Source organism: Rhinatrema bivittatum, chromosome 19, assembly GCF_901001135.1.
Source record: "Rhinatrema bivittatum chromosome 19, aRhiBiv1.1, whole genome shotgun sequence".
Lineage (NCBI taxonomy): Eukaryota > Metazoa > Chordata > Amphibia > Gymnophiona > Rhinatrematidae > Rhinatrema > Rhinatrema bivittatum.
Genome location: NC_042633.1, coordinates 23,938,895 through 23,960,378, shown reverse-complemented (window position 1 = coordinate 23,960,378; position 21,484 = coordinate 23,938,895). Strand labels below are relative to the sequence as shown.

The following is a 21,484-nucleotide window of genomic DNA, read 5'->3' as shown; positions in this document are numbered from 1 at the left end:
GACCCGAACGAAGATCACACATCCGTAATGGACTTGGGCCGCTGAAGGGATGAGCATGTTCAGTGTGGACGTGGCTATAATAGCAAAGCCAAATACTCTGCCAAACAAAAGTCAAGGTCACTGACCACTGCAGAACCACATTAACTCTCCTCATCCCCCATGTCACACAGCACAGAGCCAGGAGAGGTCACTGACCACTGCAGAACCACATTAACTCCCCTCATCCCCCATGTCACACAGCACAGAGCCAGGAGAGGTCACTGACCACTGCAGGACCACATTAACTCCCCTCATCCCCCATGTCACACAGCACAGAGCCAGGAGAGGTCACTGACCACTGCAGAACCACATTATCTCCCCCTAACCCACCCATGTCACACATTACAGAGCCAGGAGAGGTTACTGACCACTGCAGAACCACATTAACTCTCCTCATCCCTCATGTCACACAGCACAGAGCCAGGAGAGGTCACTGACCACTGCAAAACCATATTATTTCCCCCTAACCCACCCATGTCACACAGCACAGAGCTAGGAGAGGTCACTGACCATTGCGGAACCACATTACCTCCCCCTAACCCACCCATGTCACACATTACAGAGCCAGGAGAGGTTACTGACCACTGCAGAACCACATTACCTCCCCCTAACCCACCCATGTCATACAGCACAGAGCCAGGAGAGGTCACTGACCACTGCAGAACCACATTAACTCTCCTCATCCCTCATGTCACACAGCACAGAGCCAGGAGAGGTCACTGACCACTGCAGAACCACATTAACTCTCCTCATCCCCCATGTCACACAGCACAGAGCCAGGAGAGGTCACTGACCACTGCAGAACCACATTAACTCTCCTCATCCCCCATGTCACACAGCACAGAACCAGGAGACGTCACTGAACACTGCAGAACCACATTACCTCCCCCTAACCCAACCATGTCACACAGCACAGAGCCAGGAGAGGTCACTGACCACTGCAGAACCACATTAACTCTCCTCCTCCCCCATGTCACACAGCACAGAGCCAGGAGAGGTCACTGACCACTGCAGAACCACATTAACTCTCCTCATCCCCCATGTCACACAGCACAGAGCCAGGAGAGGTCACTGACCACTGCAGAACCACATTATCTCCCCCTAACCCACCCATGTCACACAGCACAGAGCCAAGAGAGGTCACTGACCACTGCAGAACCACATTAACTCTCCTCATCCCCCATGTCAGACAACACAGAGCCAGGAGAGGTCACTGACCACTGCAGAACCACATTAACTCCCCTCATCCCCCATGTCACACAACTCAGAGCCAGGAGAGGTCACTGACCACTGCAGAACCACATTAACTATCCTCATCATCCCCCATGTCACACAGCACAGAGCCAGGAGAGGTCACTGACCACTACAGAACCACATTAACTCTCCTCATCCCCCATGTCAGACAACACAGAGCCAGGAGAGGTCACTGACCACTGCAGAACCACATTAACTCTCCTCATCCCTCATGTCACACAGCACAGAGCCAGGAGAGGTCACTGACCACTGCAGAACCACATTAACTATCCTCATCCCCCATGTCACACAGCACAGAGCCAGGAGAGGTCACTGACCACTACAGAACCACATTAACTCTACTCATCCCCCATGTCAGACAACACAGAGCCAGGAGAGGTCACTGACCACTGCAGAACCACATTATCTCCCCCTAACCCACCCATGTCACACAGCACAGAGCCAGGAGAGGTCACTGACCACTGCAGAGCCACATTAACTCTCCTCATCCCCCATGTCACATAGCACAGAGCCAGGAGAGGTCACTGACCACTGCAGAACCACATTATCTCCCCCTAATGCACTCATGTCACACAGCACAGAGCCAGGAGAGGACACTGACCACTGCAGAACCACATTAACTCTCCTCATCCCCCATGTCACACAGCACAGAGCCAGGAGAGGTCACTGCCCACTGCAGAACCACAATAACTCCCCTCATCCCCTATGTCACACAGCACAGAGCCAGGAGAGGTCACTGACCACTGCAAAACCATATTATTTCCCCCTAACCCACCCATGTCACACAGTGTAGAGCCAGGAGAGGTCACTGACCACTGCAGAACCACATTACCTCCCCCTAACCCACCCATGTCACAAAGCACAGAGCTAGGAGTGGTCACTGACCACTGCAGAACCACATTAACTCTCCTCATCCCCCATGTCACACAGCACGGAGCCAGGAGAGGTCACTGACCACTGCAGAACCACATCACCTCCCCTTAACCCACCCATGTCACACAGCACAGAGCCAGGAGAGGTCACTGACCACTGAAGAACCACATTATGTCCCCCTAACCCACCCATGTCACACAGCACGGAGCCAGGAGAGGTCACTGACCACTGCAGGACCACATCACCTCCCCTTAACCCACCCATGTCACACAGCACAGAGCCAGGAGAGGTCACTGACCACTGAAGAACCACATTATGTCCCCCTAACCCACCCATGTCACACAGCACAGAGCCAGGAGAGGTCACTGACCACTGCAGGACCACATTAACTCTCCTCATCCCCCATGTCACACAGCACGGAGCCAGGAGAGGTCACTGACCACTGCAGAACCACATCACCTCCCCTTAACCCACCCATGTCACACAGCACAGAGCCAGGAGAGGTCACTGACCACTGAAGAACCACATTATGTCCCCCTAACCCACCCATGTCACACAGCACGGAGCCAGGAGAGGTCACTGACCACTGCAGGACCACATCACCTCCCCTTAACCCACCCATGTCACACAGCACAGAGCCAGGAGAGGTCACTGACCACTGAAGAACCACATTATGTCCCCCTAACCCACCCATGTCACACAGCACGGAGCCAGGAGAGGTCACTGACCACTGCAGGACCACATCACCTCCCCTTAACCCACCCATGTCACACAGTAGAGAACCAGAGGAGGTCACTGAGCACTGCAGAACCACATTAACTCTTCTCATCCCCCATGTCCCACAGCACAGAGCTAGGAGAGGTCACTGACCACTGCAGAACCACATTACCTCCCCCTAACCCACCCATGTCACACAGTAGAGAACCAGAGGAGGTCACTGAGCACTGCAGAACCACATTAACTCTTCTCATCCCCCATGTCCCACAGCACAGAGCTAGGAGAGGTCACTGACCACTGCAGAACCACATTACCTCCCCCTAACCCACCCATGTCACACAGTAGAGAATCAGAGGAGGTCACTGACCACTGCAGAACCACATTAACTCTCCTCATCCCCCGTGTCCCACAGCACAGAGCACAGTGCCCGGGGAGATCACTGACCACTGCAGAAGCATGCTATGCCCATGGCACATAGTACAGAATGAAATTAGTTCAATTAAAGACAAATTTTTGGGCTCCTGAAGGTTTGCTTCCCATGATATAAGAAGTGGGAGTTCTTTAGTCCACTAGAGGGCTTGCCTGCCATCTTCAGGAAAGATCACGCATTTCTGAGGATGCTGTGCTGGCTCATTCACATGCACAGAGTAAGACAGAGAAAGGATCATATTTATCATAGAAGGAGAGTGAGGAAGATAACGAAGGGTAGAACAAAACTGCTACCTATGAAAAGGTACCACTGCAAATTTGACACCTGGCCCTAGAACCCCAATACACCTCCTACTGGGAAACAGAACCAGCCAGACTGCAAAAGATCCCTGCACAGAAACTCCACGCTAGCAGCCTCCCTCACCTCACTCACACATGCAGGACACACAGACCCTCACCCAACACAGAATAAGAATGAGAAAGGTGCAGGCAGAAAGTGAGCGGGAAACCCCCAGAAGCCCAACTCTGCCTGCAGTGCAGCACCGGGGAAAGAGAAGCAGAAATGCATTTCCTCCTGCACTGAGAAAAGGGAGAGAAAATCCAGGACTTCCCAGCCAGGAAGGAGCAGGAAAAACTGTGTCTGATCCTGGGGGAAAGAGGAGAAACAGCAGCCAGAGCCACAGGATCTGTGGGGCCAGAACCGGGATCTGAGCAGGGGCAATCTAGACCACTACCAGATTGCAGGAACCATCCCTCTTCCTGTCCTGGCTGCACGGTGTCATTGTATTGCTTTGGTGTGTTTTCCCACCTCTTTCATTTGTAACCATTTTATCCATGTATAACTGGCTAATATGCAGACAAAATGTCACACCAAGATTTCCTGAATCTGAATCTCAGAGAGAAGGGGGAGTGGGGCGTTAAGAGGGAGAGAGATTGATGAAATGATGGAGAGATAAAGGGGAGATAATAGAGCGCATAGGAGAGTGCTGGAGAGAGGGCAAGAAGCCATGAAGAAAGATTCCTGAGTACAGGAGAGAGCGAATCTCCCTGTGCACCAGGGAAGATCTCCACTGAGGGGCTCACTGATTCTGGCTGACCACTGGTCAAGGTGTTCATCTGCTACCGTCTCTTATCTCTCACACCCACTCTCTCACCTCCTTCGGCAGAGTGGCTGTCAGGCAGAGCAATGAGAAGCACTGAACAGCCTATTCCAGTCCCTTCGCTAAATATCTCAGTCCTGAGGTGCTGCCAGCACTGATGGAGGGCTCCTGAAGGAGGGAGTCAGCAGGGACTCTGCAAACACCTCTTCCCTGTGTCATTACCCCACCTATCACTAAGAGCCCCCCTTCCCAAAACAGCCAACATTCCTCCACCTCACCTATCACTATGCCCCCCTCTCCCCTGTCTACCAGCACTCCTCCACCTCACCTATCACTATGCCATAAGAACATAAGAAAATGCCATACTGGGTCAGACCAAGGGTCCATCAAGCCCAGCATCCTGTTTCCAACAGTGGCCAATCCAGGCCATAAGAACCTGGCAAGTACCCAAAAACTAAGTCTATTCCATGTTACCATTGCTAATGGCAGTGGCTATTCTCTAAGTGAACTTAATTAATAGCAGGTAATGGACTTCTCCTCCAAGAACTTATCCAATCCTTTTTTAAACACCGCTATATTAACTGCACTAACCACATCCTCTGGCAACAAATTCCAGAGTTTAATTGTGTGTTGAGTAAAAAAGAACTTTATCTGATTAGTTTTAAATGTGCCCCATGCTAACTTCATGGAGTGTCCCCTAGTCTTTCTGTTATCTGAAAGAGTAAATAACCAATTCACATCTACCCGTTCAAGACCTCTCATGATTTTAAACACCTCTATCATATCCCCCCTCAGCCGTCTCTTCTCCAAGCTGAAAAGTCCTAACCTCTTTAGTCTTTCCTCATAGGGGAGCTGTTCCATTCCCCTTATCATTTTGGTTGCCCTTCTCTGTACCTTCTCCATCGCAATTATATCTTTTTTGAGATGCAGCGACCAGAATTGTACACAGTATTCAAGGTGCGGTTTCACCATGAAGCGATACAGAGGCATTATGATATTTTCCGTTTTATTCATCATTCCTTTTCTAATAATTCCCAACATTCTGTTTGCTTTTTTGACTGCCGCAGCACACTGAACCGACGATTTCAATGTGTTATCCACTATGACACCTAGATCTCTTTCTTGGGTTGTAGCACCTAATATGGAACCCAACATCGTGTAATTATAGCATGGGTTATTTTTCCCTATATGCATCACCTTGCACTTATCCACATTAAATTTCATCTGCCATTTTGATGCCCAATTTTCCAGTCTCACAAGGTCTTCCTGCAATTTATCACAATCAGCTTGTAATTTAACTACTCTGAACAATTTTGTATCATCTGCAAATTTGATTATCTCACTCGTCGTATTTCTTTCCAGATCATTTATAAATAAATTGAAAAGTAAGGGTCCCAATACAGATCCCTGAGGCACTCCACTGTTTACCCTTTTCCACTGAGAAAATTGTCCATTTAATCCTACTCTCTGTTTCCTGTCTTTTAGCCAGTTTGCAATCCACGAAAGGACATCGCCACCTATCCCATGACTTTTTACTTTTCCTAGAAGCCTCTCATGAGGAACTTTGTCAAACGCCTTCTGAAAATCCAAGTATACTACATCTACCGTTTCACCTTTATCCACATGTTTATTAACTCCTTCAAAAACGTGAAGCAGATTTGTGAGGCAAGACTTGCCCTTGGTAAAGCCATGCTGACTTTGTTCCATTAAACCATGTCTTTCTATATGTTCTGTGATTTTGATGTTTAGAACACTTTCCATTATTTTTCATGGCACTGAAGTCAGGCTAACCGGTCTGTAGTTTCCCAGATCGCCCCTGGATCCCTTTTTAAATATTAGGGTTACATTAGCTATCCTCCAGTCTTCAGGTACAATGGATGATTTTAATGATAGGTTACAAATTTTTACTAATAGGTCTGGAATTTTATTTTTTAGTTCCTTCAGAACTCTGGGGTGTATACCATCCGGTCCAGGTGATTTACTACTCTTCAGTTTGTCATTCAGGTCTACCACATCTTCTAGGTTCACCGTGATTTGATTCAGTCCATCTGAATCATTATCCATGAAAACCTTCTCCATTACGGGTACCTCCCCAACATCCTCTTCAGTAAACACTGAAGCAAAGAAATCATTTAATCTTTCCGCGATGGCCTTATCTTCTCTAAGTGCCCCTTTAACCCCTCGATCATCTAACAGTCCAACTGACTCCCTCCCACAGGCTTTCTGCTTCAGATATATTTTAAAAAGTTTTTACTGAGAGTTTTTGCCTCTATGGCCAACTTCTTTTCAAATTCTCTCTTAGCCTGTCTTATCAATGTCTTACATTTAACTTGCCAACATTTATGCATTATCCTATTTTCTTCTGTTGGATCCTTCTTCCAATTTTTGAATGAAGACCTTTTGGCTAAAATAGCTTCTTTCACCTCCCCTTTTAACCATGCCGGTAATCGTTTTGCCTTCTTTCCACCTTTCTTAATGTGTGGAATACATCTGGACTGTGCTTCTAGAATGGTATTTTTTAACAATGACCACGCCTCTTGCACATTTTTTACTTTCGTAGTTGCTCCTTTCAGTTTTTTTCTAATAATTTTTCTCATTTTATCAAAGTTTCCCTTTTGAAAATTTAGCATGAGAGCCGTGGATTTGCATACTGTTCCTCTTCCAGTCATTAATTCAAATTTGATCATATTATGATCACTATTGCCAAGCAGCCCCACCCACCGTTACCTCTCTCACCAAGTCCTGTGCTCCACTGAGAATTAGATCTAAAATTGCTCCCTCTCTCGTCGGTTCCTGAACCAATTGCTCCATAAAGCTATCATTTATTCCATCCAGTAACGTTATCTCTCTAGCATGTCCCGATGATACATTTACCCAGTCAATACATATTGGGGTAAATGAAGTCTCAAAACCAATACGTTACAAGCTACAAATTTTTTATTTTTGTGCATTCATTTGTTCATGACTGTGGGACCATCATAACACCCGCAGTTTGTCGGCAGTAAGCCTGAGTCTAAACCGCAACGGGTCACATTTAATCATCGGTCCTTTAGAGTCCTACTTTTATTATTATCCAATGAGTTTTTTTTCTTCTTTTTCTTCTTCAGGGACTGTTGTAGTATCTGCAATCTATTTTCCTGAACTTTGAAAGCGAAAAGTTTAAATTCCGTCGTTTTCACACGGTACTGAATCAGTACCGTGTGAAAACGACGGAATTTAAACTTTTCGCTTTCAAAGTTCAGGAAAATAGATTGCAGATACTACAACAGTCCCTGAAGCAGCTTGGTGCGAACAGTCCCTGGTGCGAAACGTACGTCGGACTGGACTACATAAGTGTCATCTGGACTCGAAGCATGGTAACGCCATCTTCACAGATAAATACATCCTCCTGAACAACTTGATCTTTAAAGCAGCGCTATCGGCAAGTAAGGAAAGTACCGTCTCACATTTATCTTATAAAAATATTAAAAAAAAAGAAAAAAACTCATTGGATAATAATAAAAGTAGGACTCTAAAGGACCGATGATTAAATGTGACCCGTTGCGGTTTAGACTCAGGCTTACTGCCGACAAACCGCGGGTGTTATGATGGTCCCACAGTCATAAACAAATGAATGCACAAAAATAAAAAATTTGTAGCTTGTAACGTATTGGTTTTGAGATAGTGTGGCTTGTTGCACTTTGATAATTAACTGTTCATTCTATTGTGGTAATTGAAGTCTCCCATTATTATCGCACTACCAGTTTGCTAGCTTCCCTAATTTCTCTTAGCATTTCACTGTCCGTCTCACCATCTTGACCAGGTGGACGGTAGTATACTCCTATCACTATAGTCTTCCCCAACACACAAGGGATTTCTACCCATAAAGATTCAATTTTGCATTTACTCTCATGCGGGATGTTTATCTTGTTGGACTCTATGCCATCCCGGGCATAAAGCGCCACACCTCCTCCCGGGTGCTCCTCTCTGTCATTGCGATATAATTTGTACCCTGGTATAGCACTGTCCCATTGGTTGTCCTCCTTCCACCATACCCTCCTCATCCAACCTAATAATGCTCTCATGACTCGATATGCTCATTTCTGATATTGTTCAAATTGTTTTTTACTGTTGCACAACTGCTAAGAAAATGTATAACTTTCACATTGTTTTTTCTGTTACACAACTGCTAAGAAAAATGTATATTTTTGCAAACCGTTATGATGGCTCTGCCGAATGACGGTATATAAAACTCAACAAATAAATAAATAAATAAATGTCTCTGAGATTCCAATTAAGTCTATGTCCTCATTCACTGCTATACATTCTAATTCTCCCACCTTACTTCTTAGACATCTGGCATTAGCATACAAACATTTCAAAGTTTGTTTTTTGTTTGTATTTTCATTCTGCTTTTTAATTGATAGGGATAAGTTAGAATTTTTTAGCTCAGCTGAGTTTTTAGTTACAGGCACTTGGACTACTTTTCTTATTATTGGAACCTCACTGTCGGGATGCCCTAATTCTAATGCATCATTAGTATCCTTTGAAGATACCTCTCTCCGAACCATGCGCTGCTGAGCGACTGTCGGCTTTCCCCTTTGTTCTAGTTTAAAAGCTGCTCTATCTCCTTTTTAAAGGTTAGCACCAGCAGTCTGGTTCCACCCTGGTTAAGGTGGAGCCCATCCCTTCGGAAAAGTCTCCCCCTTCCCCAAAAGGTTCCCCAGTTCCTAACAAAGCTGAATCCCTCTTCCTTGCACCATCGTCTCATCCACGCATTGAGACTCCGGAGCTCTGCCTGCCTCTGGTTACCCATGTCGACCAGCACTCCTCCACCTCACCTATCACTATGCCCCCCTCTCCCCATGTCGACCAGCACTCCTCCACCTCACCTATCACTATGCCCCCCTCTCCCCATGTCGACCAGCACTCCTCCACCTCACCTATCACTATGCCCCCCTCTCCCCATGTCGACCAGCAATCCTCCACCTCACCTTTCACTATGCCCCCCTCTCCCCATGTCGACCAGCACTCCTCCACCTCACCTATCACTATGCCCCCTCACCCATGTCTAGCAGCATCGCTCCACATCACTTATCACTATGCCCCCCTCTCCCCATGCCAGCCAGCGTCCTCCAACGATCACTGTATTCTTCCCCAGTAAGCACTCGCCCACCATTCTGTAGTCCATCCCCAGCCAGCACTCCGTCATTTACTATAATTCACAACCCCATGGCCACACTCCTCCATGATTCTCTACAGTTCTCTCCCTGACCAGTGCTCCTCCAGCAGACCTTATAATTGCATGAGCAACCCATTCATAAGAACATAAGAAAATGCCATACTGGGTCAGACCAAGGGTCCATCAAGCCCAGCATCCTGTTTCCAACAGTGGCCAATCCAGGCCATAAGAACCTGGCAAGTACCCAAAAACTAAGTCTATTCCATGTTACCATTGCTCACCTGTTGGCAGCAAATTTCTGGGCGATGAAACCTCCTGGGATCTGAGTAACGATGTAGCCCCAGAAAAAGGAGCCATGGATCATCCCTACAGTCTCTGGATCCCAGGTGAATTTTGCTTTCTGAAAAAGCACACAGACAGAGAAAGTAAGAAGCAAGGAGGTCAAGGGAGGTAGGGTAAGAAAAGAAAAGGAAGATGAGGAGGAGAGAAAAAAGGGTCAAGCAGATTCCTGACTGTCAGTCATGTCTCTTATGGGGATAATAAGCACTGTGCGTGATACCTCTTATCTCTCATGTTTTATAATAGCTTCTGTGAGCGATGTCTCTTATAGGTAAAATAGGACCTAATAACTGCTGTGAGTAGTGTCTTTAATGATGTATAATAGGCACTGTGAGTGATGCCTCTTATCTCATGATGTATGGGAAGGATGTCTCTTATGGTGTATAATAGGTGCTCTGGGCGATGTCTCATATAATGCATAATAGATGCTGGTGGTGATGTCTCTTGTGGTAATTGAAAGTTTCTATTATGCTGCATGGGGCTGGGCATGCTATAAGCCTCCAAGCTCTCCCCTTCTTCAGGAAGTAGACAGAATCCTGAAGAAGTAAGAGCAGGGCGGAGATGGGGGGGGGCACTCACCTCCACGATGACCTTGTTGTCCTTATAGATAGTGTTGTTGTTCACCATGCTGACAATCGCAACGCCCAGATTGCAGCGGATGCCAAAGGAGATGCAGAAACCCAGACCACTCATGATGGCAATGATGTAACGGCGGGGCAGCCCAAAGCAGGTGCAGTCCACCACGGGTTGCCTCTTCTGCGCTGACGACACTGGGCGCCCCTGATCCGTCAGCTCAATGCTCTCGCCAGTGGCCTGCCTCTTCTCCAGGATCCTGCAGGTGACACCAGAGAACACGTGAGGGATGGAGCCTGAATTCTGCCTCCCCTAGGGCAGCAAAAGAAAGGCAGGACTAAAGGGGTGGGAAGGGTTCAGTACTGGAATAGCAGGAGGTGCTGCAGGGCAGGAGTGAGGTGCATTGGCAGAGCTGTGTGTGAGGGTCTCAGTACTGGAATAGCAGGAGGTGCTGCAGGGCAGGAGTGAGGTGCATTGGCAGAGCTGTGTGTGAGGGTCTCAGTACTGGAATAGCAGGTGGTGCTTTAGGTCAGGACAGGGGTGCATTGGCAGAGCTGTGGGGGAAAGGTCTCAGTGCTGGAATAGCAGGAGGTGCTGCAGGGCAGGAGTGAGGTGCATTGGCAGAGATGTGTGTGAGGGTCTCAGTACTGGAATAGCAGGAGGTGCTGCAGGGCAGGAGTGAGGTGCATTGGCAGAGCTGTGTGTGAGGGTCTCCATACTGGAATAGCAGGTGGTGCTTTAGGTCAGGACTGGGGTGCATTGGCAGAGCTGTGGGGGAAAGGTCTCAGTGCTGGAATAGCAGGAGGGGCTGCAGGGCAGGAGTGAGGTGCATTGGCAGAGTTGTTTGTGGGTGAGGGTCTCAGTACTGGAATAGCAGGGTGTGCTGCAGGGCAGGAGTGAGGTGCATTGGCAGAGCTGTGTGTGAGGGTCTCAGTACTGGAATAGCAGGGTGTGCTGCAGGGCAGGAGTGAGGTGCATTGGCAGAGCTGTGTGTGAGGGTCTCAGTACTGGAATAGCAGGAGGGGCTGCAGGGCAGGAGTGAGGTGCATTGGCAGAGTTGTTTGTGGGTGAGGGTCTCAGTACTGGAATAGCAGGGTGTGCTGCAGGGCAGGAGTGAGGTGCATTGGCAGAGCTGTGTGTGAGGGTCTCAGTACTGGAATAGCAGGGGGTGCTGCAGGGCAGGAGTGAGGTGCATTGGCAGAGCTGTGTGTGAGGGTCTCAGTACTGGAATAGCAGGAGGTGCTGCAGGGCAGGAGTGAGATGCATTGGCAGAGCTGTGTGTGAGGGTCTCAGTATTGGAATAGCAGGAGGTGCTTGCAGGGCAGGAATGAGGTGTATTGGCAGAGCTGTGTGTGAGGGTCTCAGTACTGGAATAGCAGGGGGTGCTGCAGGGCAGGAGTGAGGTGCATTGGCAGAGCTGTGTGTGAGGGTCTCAGTACTGGAATAGCAGGGTGTGCTGCAGGGCAGGAGTGAGGAGCATTGGCAGAGCTGTGTGTGAGGGTCTCAGTACTGGAATAGCAGGAGGTGCTGCAGGGCAGGAGTGAGGTGCATTGGCAGAGCTGTGTGTGAGGGTCTCAGTACTGGAATAGCAGGAGGTGCTGCAGGGCAGGAGTGAGGTGCATTGGCAGAGCTGTGTGTGAGGGTCTCAGTACTGGAATAGCAGGAGGTGCTGCAGGGCAGGAGTGAGGTGCATTGGCAGAGCTGTGTGTGTGGGGGTCTCAGTACTGGAATAGCAGGAGGTGCTGCAGGGCAGGAGTGAGGTGCATTGGCAGAGCTGTGTGTGGGGGGGTCTCAGTACTGGAATAGCAGGGGTGCTGCAGGGCAGGAGTGAGGTGCATTGGCAGAGTTGTTTGTGGGTGAGGGTCTCAGTACTGGAATAGCAGGGAATGCTGTAGGGCAGGAGTGAGGTGTATTGGTAGAGCTCTGTGTGTGTGAGTGAGGATCTCAGTATTGGCTTAGCAGGGGGTGCTTCAGAGCAGGACTGGGGTGCATTGTGTGGGTGTGTGTATGTGGTGTGGGGGTCTCAGTGCTAGAATAACAGGGGTTGGTGTGAGGGAGCCATGAGCAAAGCTCAGTTTGAATTTTATGTGAAGAGATTTGTAAGAAAATTAACTTTTCCTCCAATGTCTATTTTGGGTGCTGCAGAGCGTTAATTAACAGCTGTGACTTTTCTCCTTTCACTTTTCCTGCTGTGAACGTGAGAAAGTGGAAAGTGATAGCACATCTCAGGAAGAAAGGGTTTGTAAAAAAAAAAAACACTGTTCGAACAGACACGCCAGATGGGGAAAATCACACTCCCCTTCAAATTCAGAAACCTTTCCAAACTGCGGAAACTGAGGAAAGGGGCTTACACTACAAGTGACCCCCACCTGCATAGTGATGTGTGAGACCCAGGAGGGTAAAAGTGCACAGGCACTCATGCAAATGTCTGGCATAGGTGCCATTTCCCTCCCAGACCTGTCCACGTTTCTGGGAACGCCTCCTCACAGTCCAGCTAAAAGTCTGGGCACTACAGACAATCTTGCATGCTCCGAGCCTGGTGGAGGAGGGCAAGTCAGCATTGAATCAGTGAAGGAGCAGCTCAGGGTTCAAATCCCACCACTGCTCTTTGTGACCTGGGGCAAGTCCCTTCTCCCTCCATTGCCTCTGGTTAGATTATAAGCCCTCTGGGGACAGAGAAATACCTACAGTACTTGAATATGGTCCACAGTGAACTGTCTTTAGAGATTTCCTATCTAAGATGGAAGAGTAGTCTAGTGGTTAGAGCAGCAGATTACAAACCAGGGTTCAAATCCCACTCTTGCTCCTTGTGACCTTGGGCAAGTCACTTTACTGTCTGTTATCTCAGGTACAAACTTACGGGCCAATACAGTACAGTGCGCATAGTGATATTAAGTCAGAGGCCCCAAAAATTAAAAAAAAATTTTTTTTAATCAGCCGGCGGCCCGTGGGTCGGAAGACGGATGCTCAATTATGCCGACGTCCGTTTTCTGAACCCGTAGTTGTCAGCGGGCTCGAGAACCGATGCCAGCAAAATTGAGCGTCGGCTGTCAAACCCGCTGACAGCCGCCGCTCCTGTCAAAAAGGAGGCGCTAGGGACGCGCTAGTGTCCCTTGCGCCTCCTTTTTACCGCGGGCCCTCATTTGCATGCGGGCCGATACTAAATTGCGCACCCAGGAGAGTGGCCTGTGTGCGCGTCGGGAGAGCGGGTGCTCGCCGGCTCTCCCGCACTTTTTTCTGTATCAGCCCGTTAGATTGTAAGCCCTCTGGGGATAGGGAAATACCTACAGTACCTGAATGTAATCCACTCTGAAGTATGAAAAGTGGAATACAAAAATGTAAAATAAATGCATTCTATTGTTTATGGCATGGTATTTTTAGGTTAGGGGACAGGATTGCAAACGGGTTTCCGGGGCCACGTCTGCTGTAGGATTAGCAGCTCTGGAGTATTCCCCCGCCGGCTGTGTCCCTGGGCCTGGCAGCACCTCTCCTCACCACTTCCTAATGGGATGTTTCACCTCTCTCTGGCTGAAGTGTGAACAGATGGAGAACTGTGAGGGAGGGGGACAGAGCAGAGATTACTCTCTCTGCCTAGAAACCCTTTTCTGACTGTCACTCTTTCAGCCCCTTAAGCTTGGCAGCCCTAAGCTGAAGCATCAGGAGCTTTTATGACCCATTTGGAGAAGATTTGCAGGGGTGGATAAAGCAGAAATCTCTCCACCCTCCCACCTATGCAGAAACCTCTTTGGCTAATGATCTCACGGCAGGCAGAGGTCCCTGGTGCCCAGAGGTGCCACTAAAGTCTTGTGTCAGCTGCCAGACGCTTCCCTCCATCACTTTAAACAGGATAATGCAGGACCTGGTGTGTCAGCAGCTTTCCTCTCAGGGAAGAGCCATTTATTAGTAGGAAGAAAGGCAAAAAGCTGGCTTGCAGGTGATGCTTCTGATTGTCCAGGTTTCCAGGGACAGAGGAGCTTCCCCAAAGGGATTAGTGCAGTCAGATGGCTCCCAAGCCCCAGAGGAGCTTCCAGAAGATCTGAAATGCGTTTGCAGTTCTGATGACGGGAGGGTGGGGGTGGGGGGGGGGGGGCACCTGGCTAAGCTCCCTGGGTGAAAGGGAATCCATGTCATTCTGCTGAGGCACAATACAGTCATTTGGAGGGCTAGCCTAGATCCTGGCATTGCCTCCCCCCCTCATGGGAAGTAAGTGGTGTGAGGCTATAACTCTGTGTCAAGGGGTAGTGGGGGAGGGGAGGGACTGAACTTAGAGCAGGGATGCTCAAAATGGTCCTCCTACGCGCCCCCCTCCCAGCCAGTCGGGTTTTCAGGATACCCCTTATGAATATGCATGAGACGTATTTGCATGCACTATCTCCTGTGTACGCAAAAAAGCATATTCATTTGGGGTATCCTGAAAACCCGACTGGCTGGGAGGGGGGCGCGTAGGACCGGTTTGAGCACCTCTGCCTTAGAGGAATCAGTTGGGGAGACTTGGACCAACTTAAGCTGCACCCCCTTGACTGGAGCCATATAGTGGCCCTACCCTGTGGAAATCAGACTGACAGTCTGAACTGGGAGACCAGAACTGGAAGGAATGGGAGAAACCAGTAAGGAGAAGGGAGGCAACTTTATGTGGAGGGACCCTGATTACTCTTCAGGGGAAGGTCTCCCCCTCCTCCAAGCAGTGGGTTCTGCCTTCCATTGATTTGATACAAGGTTGCATTCACCACTGTCCCCCCTCTACCAGCCCCAGGAAAACAAATTGTGAAGGGGACTTCCTACAACAGGGTGACAGACTCCACTCCTCAGGAGACACAAACAGGCCTGGTTTTCAGGATAGCCACAATTAATATGCAGGAGAGAGATTGGCAAACAATAGAGGCAGTGCATGCAAATCCATCTTCTGCATATTCATTGCGGACATCCTGCAAACCAAGCCTATCTGTGGCTCCTGAGGACCAGAGTTGGTCATTCCTGCTCCACAGTGATGGGCCAGAGGGCAGACTCCCTGGCTTTAGGAGAGAGGATCCACTATCATGCTCATATTCCCTCACTAGAGAGCAGAAATCAGGGATTGCTGGGTTTTTTAATTCCATTAAAATTATACTGGAAAAAGAGCATGAGAACATAAGGCTTGCCATACTGAGTCAGACCAGAGGTCCATCTAGCTCAATATCCTGTTTCCAACAATAGCCAAGCCAGGTCACGAGTACCTGGCAGGATCCCAAGGGGTAAATAGATTCCAAGCTGCTTATCCCAAGAATAAGCAGGGGATTGCTGCAACTCCACCTTAATAATGGTTCATGGACTTTTCCTCCAGGAACTTGTCCAAACCTTTTTTAAACGCAAATATACTATCAGCTTTCACCACATCCTCTGGCAATGAACTCCAGAGCTTAATTATGCCTTGATTAAAAAATATTTTCTCTTATTAGTTTTAAATATAAATTCTCAGTAACTTCATTGTGTGTTCTCTGGTCTTTGTACTTTTCAAAAGAGTAAACAACTGCTTAACGCTTACTCCTTCCATTCCACTCATGATTTTATAAATCTCTATCCTATCTCCCCTCGGCCATCTCTTCTCCAAGCTGCAGAGTCCTAACCTCGTTAGCCTTTCCTCATAGGGGAATCGTTCCAGCCCCTTTTACAGAGCAAGGTGTAACCCTTCCCCCTCTGAAACGTCACGGTAGAGAACCAGATGCCTGAGGTGGGCATTAAAAATTGCTCAGCCTGGGAGAGCCCCAGCACCAAGACCAGACTTTCCCATCCCAGCTTATACTGCATTCCCTGCGCCACTGGTCCAGAAACTGGGGGGGGGGAGAGGACCCAGATCTCTTTACCAAGCCCCTCTCTCCCCCCTGTCCTGCATCTAGCATGCAGGTTGCATTGGGGCATCTATTCGCCTGGTCCCTATTCTGTGCTTCTAAAGCGGGGGACGCTTAACCCTTTTCTCTGATGTGTTTTCTGTTTCTTCTGTCTCTCGTTGGAGGGTCGGGGGCAGGAGGAGACTGGGCTGCTGTTTGACTTCGTGGAGCTGAGGTTCTACAAAGAGTAGAAAAGTCAAACAGAAAATCGTTTAAACAACGAAATTTAATTCCCCCCCCCCCCCCTGGAAATGTATCAGTGGTTATTACGACAAGAACAAAAACCAGAAGAATCGGTGGGAAATCTTTGTGTTGTTGCGGTAATAAACACTGAATTAATTCTCGGGCCAAAAAAAAAAAAAATCCGAAATACTTCTGCTATTGCTGTAATCGTTTGAAATAAATACAAAGATTTAAATATTAATAACAAAACAAAACGAAAAGGAAGATGCCTAGACATAACCCAAGGCGAGGGTCCCATGGTTCTCCTGGTGCAGGCGAGCGCAGCCGATCTGTGGCCCCCGGGCCGGCAGGCTCCGCTCCGGACGGGGGGGATTTCCCTTTCGATTTGCCAGGGTGGGGGGGGGGGGGGTCTCTGATATCAGGGCTGAGAGGACTTTCCCACTGCAAGGGACGGAGACGCTCGGCGCTCCTTTTCGGGGAGGGAAGCGTTACAAACCCCGAGACAGGTAACACAACATCAACGCAGGGCCGAGGCTGCTCAGAAACGATTTGCTGGCCCAGGGCTGGGCCCAAAGCTGATTCCACCTGGCCAGAGATTCGGTCTCCAGCCATGGAAGACGAGGATGAGCCAAACGCTTCTCGGGTCCCGGACATTTGGGGGGAGAGAGCCGGTGGATGGCGGGGACCGCACGCCTGAAGGCTTCTCGGGTGGGAACGGAAGGGAGAGAGCGCGTAAAACGCCGCTCGTTGGCCATCAGACACCCGGAGGGCTCAACTTCTCCCCGGCCAGGAGGGAGGGGAAGGGAAAACCCGGCCAACAGTTGCACGTTTTCTTACAAATCCGGGTTCAATCATTTAGAAGAAGGCCTTCGATCTAAACGCACCTGAATTATGTAATGGCAACGCGTTGAAACATTAACACGGCATTCCCCAAAATGTAAGGGAATCTATCGCGCCTATTTTGGAAACGAGGCATCGCCGCCTAAATTCCAGACAGCTGCCGTCACGTTTGCGCTAACCCTCTGTTTTCAAGGCCTGCATCTTTGTCCACGGAGCCCTCCCTGGCTTTTTTTCGTTTTAAACTTCCAGTTGATGCTGTTTTAACGATTTCCAGGCTCTCTCTCCCTTCGCACCCCCGGCTCTCGTTGCTCTCGGGGAGTTGGGGGGTGCAGGAGGAGACGGCAGTCAGTCGAGAGAGACCCGCTGGTTTTTAATTGCATTAAATATAAATGAAAGGGAAGCACTTATTATTAGCAGATAGCAATCAATTATTAAGCAGACGCTTCTCTGCAAAGCGAGGCGAATGTAAAGGGCAACCTGGCCCCTGCCGCTCCCCCCCCCCCCCCGCAGTGAGTCATCAACTCAACTCAAGTCAAGTCAACCCAACTCAACCCAACCGAAGGGCCATCGGCTCGGGAGACCCGCAAAGAGCTCGCTTGCAATGCTATTTCATTTAAAGCAAACCGGAGCGCCTCATGCATCAAAAGAGTAGATTCATCAGAGCAGAGTTAATAATTAAAGAAGCGCCCCACAAGGTATTTCCCTTTCAATATAAAACACCGCTTTGGACGATTTGTTTTTTTGTTTTTTTAATATATGTTGGTAGATAAATCAAATGCTTTACACTCGTCCCCTTTGTTAAGAATTGTTTAAAAATCACTTCAGGCTGAAATTTCGTTTGCCACTCCGGAACTGTCTCTTTTCTTCGTTTAACTCAGAATCTTGTTTTTTTCTTTTCCGAGTGTGGCCATCGATGGAGATATTTGACAAATATTTAATACAGGTAAATACAGAGGAAAGGTTTCTTGTCGACCCTAAGAGGGAGAGGAGATTTCTCCCAAATGTTCCCCCTGAATCACCTTCTATATTTTTTATATAAACAAAAAAAAAAAAAAAAAAGATTAACCTTTTCCTCAAAGGCTTCTAATGCCAGCAATGAATTTCTACCGAGGGACATTTCGGGGTTTTTAAAGACTGCCTGAGCTTTCCTATCAGGTAGGGTTTCTCTCCCTGTCCTCTGTGCAAACAGAGAAGGAAGGTAAAAAAAAAAAAAAATCCAGCTTTGCCAGGACTTCTTCTCCAAACACTGCTGAATGTTTCCCCTACTTCGTCTCACAGAAGCCAAGACAAAGAACCGAATTAAACTGAAAAATCGTTTTGGCTAAAAAGCCAGCGCTGGATCAGCTCCTTTCCGGAGCGGCCTTCTTTGTAGAAGTGCAATGAGACTCGACCTCTTTGCTTCCTATATTGCCAAAGGCTTTCATCTTTTGGGAAGGTGGGGAGATGTTGGGGCTCCAGAGAAGGCTGGCGGCCGGGAGACGGAGAGATCCCACTCTCTCTGCCGAGTAAGCCGGACTTTGGGGTGAAACCTCCCTGGAGGCTGTGGCTCAAGGTGACTTTGGGAGGTGGTGGAAGGGCAGCAGTAAAGCAAGAGCTTGTTCTAAGTGCGTCCATCCCGGGCTCCTGGGGGCGACCTGCCATGCACACCTCCGAGAGAGAGAGCCTCTCCTCTCCCTCCTCCATGCACACCTCCGAGAGAGAGCCTCTCCTCTCCCTCCTCCATGCACACCTCCAAGAGAGAGCCTCTCCTCTCCCTCCTCCATGCACACCTCCAAGAGAGAGCCTCTCCCTCCTCCATGAACACCTCCAAGAGAGAGAGCCTCTCCTCTCCCTCCTCCATGCACACCTCCGAGAGAGAGCCTCTCCTCTCCCTCCTCCATGCACACCTCCAAGAGAGAGCCTCTCCTCTCCCTCCTCCATGCACACCTCCAAGAGAGAGCCTCTCCTCTCCCTCCTCCATGCACACCTCCAAGAGAGAGCCTCTCCCTCCTCCATGAACACCTCCAAGAGAGAGAGCCTCTCCTCTCCCTCCTCCATGCACACCTCCGAGAGAGAGCCTCTCCTCTCCCTCCTCCATGCACACCTCCAAGAGAGAGAGCCTCTCCTCTCCCTCCTCCATGCACACCTCCAAGAGAGAGCCTCTCCTCTCCCTCCTCCATGCACACCTCCAAGAGAGAGCCTCTCCCTCCTCCATGCACACCTCCAAGAGAGAGAGCCTCTCCTCTCCCTCCTCCATGCACACCTCCTTCTTCCACCTGGATCTAGCCTAAGTGCCATCACCCAACAGTCTTGGAACTTCCAACCCACATAGCCAGGACTATAGCAGTTTTAACCCATTTAAATTCCTAAAAACAAACCCCTCCCCCAGAAAAAAAAAGGATTGTTCCCTCAAATAAATGGAAAACAAGTAGGCGAGTCCTTTAATGACATTTGAATGTGTGCAGAGAATGCCCTCTCTTCTTCTTTCCTGGCATTCCGCTGTGTTTGTGCCTCCCCTCCGGTTCCGAGTTCAGATTTAAGTCTCTCCCGCTCATCCCCTCCCCCCCCCTTTCCATCAAATTATCCCCCAAGTGCACCCTAGGATTACAGGATAATGTACTTTGCGAATCACCGGTGCAATCCTTTCTCTCATCTATAAAGCACATTAGTCCCCCCCATCCCATCCCACCCCAGTCACAACACCCCGAACAAGCAAGGGGGCTAGAAAGAAATAAAAAAAAAAATGGGAGAGGAATATATGGAGCATATATCTATATCTATATCCTCCATATATATCTATATCTATAGATATAAATAGATACATGCATACACACACATGTACAGAGATATGGCAAAAAGCCATTTTAATAACCGTCCTAGGATTGGAATTTCTTAAGGAAGCGAATGAGTGACTAGGAATAGAAATCAGACGTCTTCACCATGTCCTTATTGGAGCAGGTTAACATAATAACCCCCTTGGGAAAAGAAAGAAGGGCGATGACATTTAAAAGAAGGAAAGAAGGGGGGGGGGGAGAGTAAGGGAACGATTTCTTGATTCAATTTGGAGTGACAAAGGTAAATCAAAGACACTTTAAGGCCTGGAAGTGTGGAAATGCATTAAGGAATGGCCATCGGGACTCAGCCACCTCCCCCCCGGTGCATCGATATTTGACTCTCTCTTCACCTCCGCTCTGGGCATGGGTGGGGGAGGCAGGACGGGAAGGGCTCCCAGACTTTGGCAAGTCACAGCACTGATGGTGGGCAGAGGTTCATGGGCCATCCCATCAAATCCACCCCCAGCCCCGCCAGTCGGAGACAAGCATTTCTCTGTACCCCTGGAAGGGAAAGTCACCACCGGGGCAGCCAAGAGCAGACAGAGGGGCGTTACCTGTGCAGATGTCCCAGGGCACTGCCGGCCAGCTTCTTAAATTCTTCCTTCTTAAACTCCATCCTGCTCCGCGCAAGATGTTCGGCCGATTCGAGCTTTCCGATTTACAAAGTTCGCCCGAATCTCATCACCGCCTTTCCGGCTGGCAGGGGGGGGGGAAATGCCTTAAAGATGCCTCATTCCCAATACTTTCTCTAACCCAGGCAGAGAGAAAAGGGGACGGCGAATTTCGGAGGGGGGGAAACCATACGACATAATTCAGAGTCACTTCGAGTCAAGTTGCGCGGACCGAGCCATCATGGCTGTAAATCAGATGGCGCTGGGGGGCAGAGTAAATCCTCCTTCCTGCGTGGGACGGCCATCAAAGGAAGGCTGGAGGGGAGGGGGAACCGAGAGCCCAGCGCAAGCCTCCGGGAAGCGCAGGTCACCTTCATCCGACTGCTGAGAGCCCCTGGGGGCAGCACCTCGCGGGCCCCCGGATCCAGGAATTGCCTTGGGTCGCACTCCTTGGGAGGAGGGTGTCGCCGGCCTGCCTCCGACCTCCGGCCACGTTCAGCACCGGGGACAGCTCCCACCTTCCGCCGCTCCAACTATGGTCCCGCTCCCTCCTCTTCAGCACCACCAACAGCTCCCATGCCTGTGACGTCAATTCCTCCCCCCCCCCCCCCCCCCGACACTTTCAGAAAGAAGAGCAGCTCCCGGGTCTGGTTCTCCTGGCCCGAGCCCTACCAACGTCAACGCCAAG

At 49.3% G+C, this 21,484-nt stretch overlaps 1 protein-coding gene across 1 annotated transcript in view; it reads right to left on the bottom strand.

The window, feature by feature from the left end:
- Positions 1-20,801, bottom strand: part of SLC17A7 (solute carrier family 17 member 7) — a 26,768-nt gene extending 5,967 nt beyond the window's left edge. Inside the window, exons 1-4 of the mRNA XM_029584451.1 lie at positions 20,740-20,801; positions 10,492-10,744; positions 9,855-9,973; positions 1-97 (exon numbers count right to left, since the gene is read on the bottom strand). The exon at positions 1-97 is cut by the window's left edge and continues 18 nt beyond it. Of these exons, the coding sequence (XP_029440311.1) occupies positions 1-97; positions 9,855-9,973; positions 10,492-10,744; positions 20,740-20,801 (531 nt within the window). The remainder of the gene's footprint in view (positions 98-9,854; positions 9,974-10,491; positions 10,745-20,739) is intronic.
- Positions 20,802-21,484: the final 683 nt, after the last annotated feature.